The 9,645-nt window shown below is 44.2% G+C and overlaps 1 protein-coding gene across 6 annotated transcripts; it reads right to left on the reverse strand.

The window, feature by feature from the left end:
• Positions 1 to 245: 245 nt before the first annotated feature.
• Zfp24 (zinc finger protein 24) lies at positions 246 to 9,122 on the reverse strand. Of its 6 annotated transcripts, none has more exons than XR_015642382.1 (4): positions 9,042 to 9,122; positions 6,007 to 6,506; positions 5,010 to 5,777; positions 246 to 2,631 (listed from the first exon to the last, which is right to left on the reverse strand). XR_015642382.1 is itself a non-coding variant. In NM_001437525.1 (4 exon segments), coding segments are annotated over 3 exon segments (1,107 nt in total). In that variant the 5' UTR covers positions 6,427 to 6,506; positions 9,042 to 9,114; the 3' UTR covers positions 246 to 2,092.
• Positions 9,123 to 9,645: the final 523 nt, after the last annotated feature.

The raw sequence follows: 9,645 nt of genomic DNA on the forward strand, positions 1-9,645 counted from the left end.
ACGGTGTCAGAGCTGACAGACCTCACGTGTTCACCAACTCTAATGCTACCTTCTGTGCTTTCACGTCACCAAGCAGCTTTGGCCTTCGAGACAAATCTACCCTAAAGTTGTTAAGACTGACATTCCACCCAGAGGCTACTTACCCTTTACCTACCTAGCCTAAGAGTTCTGCCATCCCTGCAGGCTTTAATCCTACCGGGAAAGAAGCCAGGCATTAATAAATAAGTAAGGCAGGTTCAAGCCACTTTATCTTAGAGCAGAGGAGTTTCCAGCTTTATTGGACATTAACTTGTTTCCTCTCAGCCACAGAGAAAGACCCAAACAAAAGTCCCTACATTTTCTTGTATAACTTAAAAATACATTATAGCATTACTACATATTTATACCTCAATAAATCTTCATTTATAAAGCACATTTCTTATAATTGTTCTCAGAAAATCATGAACAAGCGTCATTCTGCCTCACCTCAGCAGCGGTGCTGCATTTTTTACTGCTTTTCACCAGGTTCACTCAAAAACCTCACTTTTCACGTTAAAATTTGACGAAGCACCAGATAGGACCCAAATAACTGGAGCTATAAAATATTTGTACTTGCATGGATAATTTTCCATGTAACAATGCCTGTCTTACATACAAAACAAAACAAAACCAAACAAAACCTCTTCTCTTACCCAATGCTTTAACTTCCAGAGTTTTCCATTAAACAGTAGAACCACAGTACTTGGATTCTTAGCCAAGGCATACAGAATCCTACTACTAAAATGTATTACTTTTAATACTTCTTTAAAAAAATGTGTTAAGACTGTAGATTAGAAAATCAATTCTGACCGTTAATAAACTAGTAATTAATAGCTTAGTTGTTTAAAGTACAGTCCATTCAATGTGTAGCTACAACCACAATGCTACTAGAAATGTTTGGATTTTTAAGATTCATAAACTTTCAAACTAAGAGTGTGTCTTGAGCTCAGCTCTGAAGAACGCTAAGAGCTGACCAGCTAGCTCTCCCTCCAAACACAACACACTGGCAAGAGAACTACAGCTCTGGCGCTCTCAGAGGTGGCTGGGAATGGTGATGGGGAAACCCCTCATGACTTACAGTGGAGCGAATACCTACCTGCTTAGGTAGGATTACAGTACCCAGCACAGTGCACTGTCAGTAGAAACGTTTAATAAGAAATGTATGGCTGTTTTAGCCTGGTGTTCAACCCTTTTGTACCAAAGGAATAAAAATAGCAAACCTGATATTGCTGCCCACCCTATCACGGAATTCCCTGTCCTTAACTAGGATGAGGCAAAATGAGTTAAGAATTTTTCTAAAAGCCATGTCATACATATAATTACTTTAATTTTACATTTGCCTTTCAATATCACTACATTCTTCCTTAGTGTTTGATTTACCATCACTTCTACAATTGTCTGTGTTTACACAGGAAAACCATTTTAGTTAGTAAGATTCCCACAAGTTAGGTAAAATCACTTTTCCTTTGGAGGTTTCCTGTAGACTGACTGTACTTAAGAGACATGCTTCACCAGGGAACTTCCCCAGTTGTCCCTCCGCTCCTGGAAGTTTTGCTGCCATCTCTCGTCTGAGACTTAAGGCTTATCTGACTGCGGCTTTGGCCGTTATCTTCTCAACCTGAACAAAAGGAAGCTAAGCTTTCAAGGATGGTTCTAAACCTTGAAGATGGGCTTTAGATTTTACAATTCCTGTGTTGCCCTTTAAAACAAAAAGGTGTGCACCCTCACAGAACACCCCTCCAGTGATCAACACAGAAATAAAGTAGCTGTCTGAAAAAGGGGAGGGACAGAGAACCAGGCATCTAATTACTTGGGGAGAAAAAAAGAAAATATAAACATCACATGGAAAATTTAGGTTATTAACACCTGAATTATTTAAAATTTCGGTTTCTAGGCAGGTATAACACCATTTCTTTCAAGGTAATAATGGTGAATGAAGATTTTTTTTTTTTTTATTTCCCAGTAGATTTTCTCAGTCAATGGGGAAAAATAGTTTCCATATCTCTTCACTTTTTAATTTTGTCTTCATTTCTGAAGAAAAAGACCTGAGTGCTGATTGTTTCCTCATAATTTCTTAAACCTTCACAACATTTAAAAGTTTTTCTGCATTGTGTCTTCTCTGATGTCTAAAAAGATTTGAGCTTTGACTATAGGATTTCCCACACTGAACACATTCATACGGTTTCTCCCCAGTGTGGATTCGCTGATGGTTAATGAGCCCAGAATTCTGGCTAAAGGCTTTCCCACATTCGAGACACTTGTAGGGTTTTTCTCCAGTATGGACTCTCTGGTGCTGCACCAGGATGGAGCTTCTGCTGAAGGCTTTCCCACATTCGACACATCCGTAAGGCTTCTCCCCGCTGTGGATTCTCTGATGAAGAATAAGGGCAGAGCCCTGACTGAAGTGTTTCCCACACTCGTCACATATGTGTTGTTTCTTTCTGGAAGGATTTCTCTTTCTTTCAAACCTGCCCTTGGGAAAACAGGTTTCTCCATATTTGAAAATCTGAGGAACACCTATGTTGAGAGTGCCAGGAACCTCGTGAGACTCTCCCGCTGAAGCGATCTCCTGCTTTGGGGCCAGAGCTCCATTCTCTGCCGTAGCATCATCATCTGAAATAAAGAGAAAATGTAAGTATCACTCAGTGCCTAGTTGGAGAGAGAAGGACTTAAGGAAAGAAGTGGGTTTTGTTGTTGTTGAGGCAAGGTCTCACTATGCAGCTGCTGCCAGCCTCAAACTTCCTATGCAGACCAGGCTGGCCTCGAATTCAGAGATCTGCCTGCCTGCGCCTCCCAAATGCTGGGATTAAAAGTATGTGCCACCATGCTTGGCAAAAAGAAGATAACTTTTTCATGAACTAAAAATAAATAGTTTGTGCACATCTGAGTATATAAGGTTGACTACTCTCAAAAAAAAAAAAAAAGAAGATTATGCAGTTAATGAGCTAATGGCATGGCAGCAAAATGACACGAAAGGTTTTATCTAAATTTAACACAGGGGCTAGAGAGATGGCTTGGCCATTAAGAGCACTTGATCCTTCAGAGAACCCAAGTTCGGTTCCCAGCACCTATCCTGGGAAGCTCACAACCATTACAACATCAGCTCTAGGGGATCCACCTTCCTCTTCTGACCTCTTGGGTACAGGAACAAGTGACACACACACACATACATAATACACACATTTAAAAAAATAGAATAGGTGACAAACAGATTATCAGATAAGGGGGGAAATCAAACTGATATGGTTAGGTATGAAAAAACTTTGGAATAAAAAACAATTACCATTAAAAAATGTTTTTAAAGAAATTACATCAAAATAAAGGTATAACATAAAAAGTCTGTCAAGGGGACTGGAGAGATGGCTCAGAGGTTAAGAGCACTGACTGCTCTTCCAGAGGTCCTGAGTTCAAATCCCAGCAACCACATGGTGGCTCACAACCATCTGTAATGGGATCTGATTCCCTCTTCTGGTGTGTCTGAAGATAATGACAGTGTGCTCATATACATAAAGTAAATACATCTTAAAAAAAAAAAAAAGTCTGTCAAACAGTAGCTACTGCTGAAAAAGGTTAGTATGTCACGGCCAATGCTGAACTTAGAGCAGAACACAGGAGTCCTGATGGAAAAAAAGGCCAAGAACTGTGTATGGTAACTTACACTTTAACTCCAACACTCACAGAAGGCAAGGGGAGGAAGAAGTCTGAATCCAACGCCAATTCCAAGAACAAAGCAAGTTCCAGTCAGGACACAAAGACCAAGTCTCAAAGAACAGGACAAAAAAGCTAAGGCTAATCTGAGGCCACCTACATTAACTAAAGCTCTGACACTTCAAACTCCAATACACAATAAATGAAAGGTTCCCCATTAAAGAAATGTGCTCCAACTTGGAATTTGTCATGATAGCTGGAAAAATTGTTCAAGTCTTAGAAGTATATGTCTAGAAAAAAAGCCTCAAGTTTAAGCAGCAGCACTGTCTGCCCACAGGCAGGGGTAAGAGCAAGTCGCACCAATTTTTCTGGAACTTTAACAGTAGAGAGAGGACAGTTGTCACACAGAGCAGCAGCACTCAAAAGTCACCAGTGATGAATGACACAAGGGTTGATCAAGGGAGAAAGCAGAAGAGTGGGAGAGCCAAGGGCCTGAGGGGTCATGAGGCTTACAGGCTTGAAAAGTCAAGTATGAGGGGCCGGTGGACACACGACCTGAAATAAATGGAATGTTCTGGATGTGAAAGCGACTGGAGTGCTAAAATGAGGCCGACAGGGAAAGCTACCCTGACATTCAGGAAGAGGACATGTTCTCTACCCACGAAAGACATCTTGAAAGGATACAGCTCCGGAACTATCCAATGGAACGAGGTCCCATGACAGGTAAAACCAGTGTTGCACATTACACCTGAACCCCAGTTCTGGTTTGTAGCACCCCTCTAAGGAGAAGAACGCTGCTCATATCTTAATTTGTGGCATGCTGGTTATTATTTCCACCTACTCCGAGGACTGATCCTGAAGCAATCTCAAACAAGATATCGCAGAAGCAAACTGCAGCCCGCGAGTTTAGCATATACTAGGTCACATAAACAAGTGCACAGCATTAAGTACCTGTACTGCAATGCTCTCTCCTGACCTCTGATGGTACCTGCACACACATGCACACACTCGTGCACAAGTTACACATAAGCCTTAAAAGACAGATAAATCTTTTTCAGGGAGCTGGGGAGAAGTTCAGTGGTTGAGCATGGACTACTCTTCCAGGGTTAATTTCCAGCACCGACAAGGCAGCCCACAAACATCTGTAACTCCAGCTCCCGGAGAGCTGACATCGTCTTTTGATTTCCAAGGGCACCCAGCACACACATGCTACAAAGACACACATGAAGGCAAATAAAGACTCTAGGGAATATTACAGGGAAAAACTGAAATAGTTGAAATTTTAGGAAAACTTCAGTGATACAATAAATAAAAAGGTTGTGGGAGGTTTCAGATAAACTCACCAGGTCAAGTGATAAAAGACACACGCGCGCCCGCAGTAAACAAGCAGTGAGTTGTTGTCTGCACGGCTGTTAAATATGCTCAGAATTTGGAGGGAAAAAAGATAAAAGAAATACGATGGGAATTTGCTTTGTGTCCGCAGGACTTTGACATAATTCGTCATGTTTTATGGTTTGTTTTTAGACTTGATTATAACTTCACATACACACACAGCCAAAATCATTGAAAGTGTAAGTTAAAAGAATAAAATATAATCCAACAATAAAAAAAAAATTCACTAGGTCAGTACAAAGGAGATGGAAAGCAAAAGAGCATGAAACGCAGCAGCTCAGGAATCCCATGAACAAAGCAGCCTTGGCTACAGGTCCTGGCTGAGAAACACACAAATGCTACATGGGCACAAATGTGAGCCCTACACAGGCAGGTCTTCATGAAAGAAGACGGCAAAACCGCTGAAGATGTTAATGTCTGGGAGTAAAAGTACCTCAGGCCAGTGAATCATCAGCAGAAAAAGACAAGCTCTTAATGCAGACATATTTCTAAAACTGCAGACTAAAAGGGGTTTGCCACAAGAACAAGCAAAGCACTCTGGGGAAAGTCAACATGGTGTCCTGGTCCTCACCACAGTGCCTCAGAGAGTGGAGTTCCCAGGATGCCCACTTGAGCTGGTTCTCTACGGCGTCAAGCTCAGAACTCGGTAATCCCTGAGCGTCTTCTTGAGATGCTATCTCTTCTACAAGTACTTCCCGTTTCCGCCGACGGAGAGAAACCTGAAAACAAGATTTGAGTTTGGTTGAGAAGGGACTCTGACACTAAGCAGTATAACAGAACATACAGAAGACATGAGAATCCTAGCTAGCAGCACAGCGGAGGTCCTGCCGAGTTGCAAGGACACTGGAGGGAGGTACAGATATAACTTAGCCAAGTGCAGTTAATCCAGCAGTTTGCCTACTGCTATGTTAGTGTCCTGCCTTGGGGAAATGAGTCAAGCATGCTCACCGGCTGTCCAGGGTCATCAAGTTCACTCTCCAAGTCCTCTAGAACAGTCACTGCCTCCTCTCCGTTCTCTGGGTGATGCTCTCGAACCAAAGTCTGTAGCTCCCTGGGGAGGATGGCGACAAACTGCTCCAAAACCACCAGCTCCAGTATCTGCTCCTTCGTGTGCGTCTCCGGTCTGAGCCACAGGCGGCACAGTTCTCGGAGCTGGCTCACCGCCTCTCGCGGTCCTGGTGAATCCTGGTATCCAAACTGCCTGAACCGCTGCCGGAAAATCTCCGGGTCAGGGAGATGATTCCAGGAAATGCTCGATCCTTCTTCACCGTCAGGATCCTCCTCTAGTTTCACTCTCAGAATTTTTTCTTCTTCATCTGGATTTGGGATGATAAGTATTGAATCTTCTTCCACTGACTGGGCAGACATCCTGTTACAATACCTCCAAGAAAAGGCAACTGAGGCAAGGTACAGACCTCAGAAATACCCTGTTTTCCTCAAAAGTACTCCTAAGGTACAAGAAATAAAAAACACATAAATCACCAAGTACCCCATGATATTCGAAAAGCAGAAGGAAAAAAAAAGAGATACATTGCTTTACTTGATTAAAACTTGAAATCAATAACTTACACTGACTGAAAGTCTGCCATAGCTGGTAAACCACAGCCTATTTACCCTGCTGCCTGCTACACCATCCGTAGAGAAGTAGTGTAAACGTTTTAATGACTAAAAAAGTACAGAAATACTTCATGCTGAGAAAATATGATGTGTCTGTCTAGGACCAGCAAGGTTACTCATCTGGCAAAGGCCTGATGACTTGAGTCCAATGACCAACATGTACATAAGAGAAAAATTATTTCTGCAAGTCTGGTCTTCACAAGTGGGACAGACAGACACACACACAGAGACAGACAGACAAACACACACACAAGATGTAAAAATGTCTTTAAAAATGGTTTATGTACACTGTTGTTTTTGCTTGCATGTATGTCTGTGTGAGGATGTCAGACCCCTTAGAACTGGAGTTAGAGACAGTTGTGAGCTGCCATGTGGGTGCTGGGAATTGAACTTGGGTCCTCTGGAAGAGCAGCCAGTGCTCTTAACCACTGAGCCATCTCTCCAGCCCCATTAATATGTTTACATTTTGTGTATATAAGTCATTAAATTTAATCGTGGTTTGGGCTATAATGTGGTAGAGTTGACAGTATTCAATGATTTCAGCTAAGATCTAAAACAATGTAATATTTACCAGCTTGCTCTTTTTAGGAAAAAAAAAGATTGCTAATTTGTGACATATAGTCTACAAAGGGTAATTTAATAGCCTACAGTATCTGGGTAAGATGCAGTCTACCTCAGTGTTCTCCAAACGTCCTGAAGCTTGGGACTGGAGAGTTGGTTCAGCAGTTAAGAATGCATTCCCCTGCAGTGGACCCTGGTTTGTTTCCCTGAACCACAAACCCCTCTCTCTTCTCACCTCCTCAGGCACCAGGCAAACACACAGTGCAAATATACATAAAATAACAAACTAAGTATTCAGAACAGTAGGACACATAAAACATGTTTTTTGACATTTATTTCGTGTTGGAACACATCAGCACAGGTGTGGAGGTCAGGGGACATTAGTTCCCTCCTGCTATGTGCAATCTGGGATCTTGGGAACAAGCCCCCGACCTGATGAGGCACCCTACTTTTCATTTTTTGCAAACCTGGAGTAGGAAATAGATCAACCGTTCTCCCAGTTAGAATCCCCCAGAATGAGAGACTATCCTTACCCATCATGCTCTACTGCTGAGCTAATCCCCAGAATTGTCACAAATACTCTAATGTTTGTTTAGGAACTCCCTAAACTTAAAATATATGCGAAAAATGTTCACTAGTAGATAGGTATGCGCCCAAAAGCCCAACATTGTAGGCTTTACATGCAGAAGCAAGATTATGGTCATCCATGTGGCAAAGCCAACCTGGGCTATTAGATCTTGTCACAGACTTTCTTTTACACAGTTCAGTAACAGATCACATAACACTGGGGAAGGAACTATTTCACATAACATACAAATGTTACTCAGGCTTCCACCACACCATACATACATTTAAACTTACAGTGACAAGCTTCAACCACAGCAAATTCTATTAGGAAAAAGCACTCACAACTTCTCAGTGTACGGGAGTCTTTTCCCTGATGAAGCTTCCCCTAACTTTTCCTTTGGGGAAATCTGAGCTACTTTCTGATGCTTTTGGAATTTGCAAAATCATAGCCGTGCCACGGTTTACAGCACATAAAGAATAATAAGTTTACGGCTACTGTTTATTAGAGCCAAGAACTTAAGAGACAGAAACTTAAGAAAACCATATTGAAACCGATCAAGATGAAGACAAAAGATCAGAAAAGGCTGTCTCAAACTGACAGGTCATATAGACACTCAGGAGTGGGATGGCCTAATATCAAAATCTAAGTTCTTATTCCTGGACCCGATTCTATCAGCAATCAAGCATTTCTATGTGATAGAAACTGCTTTTTCTTTTACTTTGTACTGCACCAAGCTCGTGGGATGTGGAGGAACGCCGTCCGGCACTCGGCGGGATCCTGGTCTTCAGCGACCGCCCGCCTCACAGCGCTGAGCCCAGCCTGCCCCAGCAACTCGGACGTCCTCTTCCCAGCATTCACCAGGAAGGGCTGCAGAAGCCCCAGAACCACCCCGCCACACAGGACAGGCACTTCCGCCCGGGACCGGCGGGACTACAAATCCCAGCAGGTCGCGCGCGAGAACGGCCGGATCCCCCCTCGGCTTGAGCGTCTCCCAGAATCCTCCGCGAGCCGCTAGAGCCTCGAAATAGAACAAAACCGGCCCGTGGGGGAGGGGAAAGCAGGCCGGAGAGGATGCGGGCGCTGGAGGCTCTGCGGACCCCCGAAGTGCCGCAGGTCGCCGCCGCCCTTCCGCCCCCGCGGCCTTTTATGCGCACGCCCGGAATGCTGAGCGTCGCCGGCCTCTGGACCCTTACCTGAGCCCCCGCCTCCTCGAACCCTACCCCCGCGCGCTGCTGACCTCTGGCTCGGGACCCGCCACAGCCTCGTCGTCCCGGGCAGACGCTGCGCCGCCGCTTTCAGCCGCTTCCCACAAGCCCCCGGCGCGCACGGCTTCCGGTCCGCAGGACGGGGGGGGGGGGCGGGAGGGAATGGGGAAGCCGAAGCCCGGAGTTGCCATGGGGACGCGCGGTGAGCGGGGGAGGTGCCGCTTGATGACAATGGCCGCATTGAGGCTGCGCTTGGCCTTGCGCCTCTCACTGAGTGACTGTTGCTCTCTGTTCCACTTTAGAGAAAGGAAAGGGGAGCAGGAGGAACGTGGGCGGCAGTTTCACAAGTGCCCGGTGCTCCTCGCCGGAGCCCTCTGGAGTAACTAGCTTACTCCAGAGTTCTGAAACGTTCTGAAAACGTGCCATGATCGTGTCAGGCACCGTCGCTGTACAATACGTGTAAATCGTTTTTCTTTACCCGCACATCTTTACTTATTGAGCCTTTGGCCCTGAAACAAGGTTTGCCTCTAAACATGCCCCAAACCATTGTCTTCCACTACTGTGTTTCAAAGATTATGACAGATTATCAAAGAAACAAGATAGTTGAGACCTTTGTCACAGAGAATTGCAGAATAT

This window comes from Rattus norvegicus, chromosome 18 (assembly GCF_021556685.1).
Source record: "Rattus norvegicus strain SHRSP/BbbUtx chromosome 18, alternate assembly SHRSP_T2T, whole genome shotgun sequence".
NCBI lineage: Eukaryota > Metazoa > Chordata > Mammalia > Rodentia > Muridae > Rattus > Rattus norvegicus.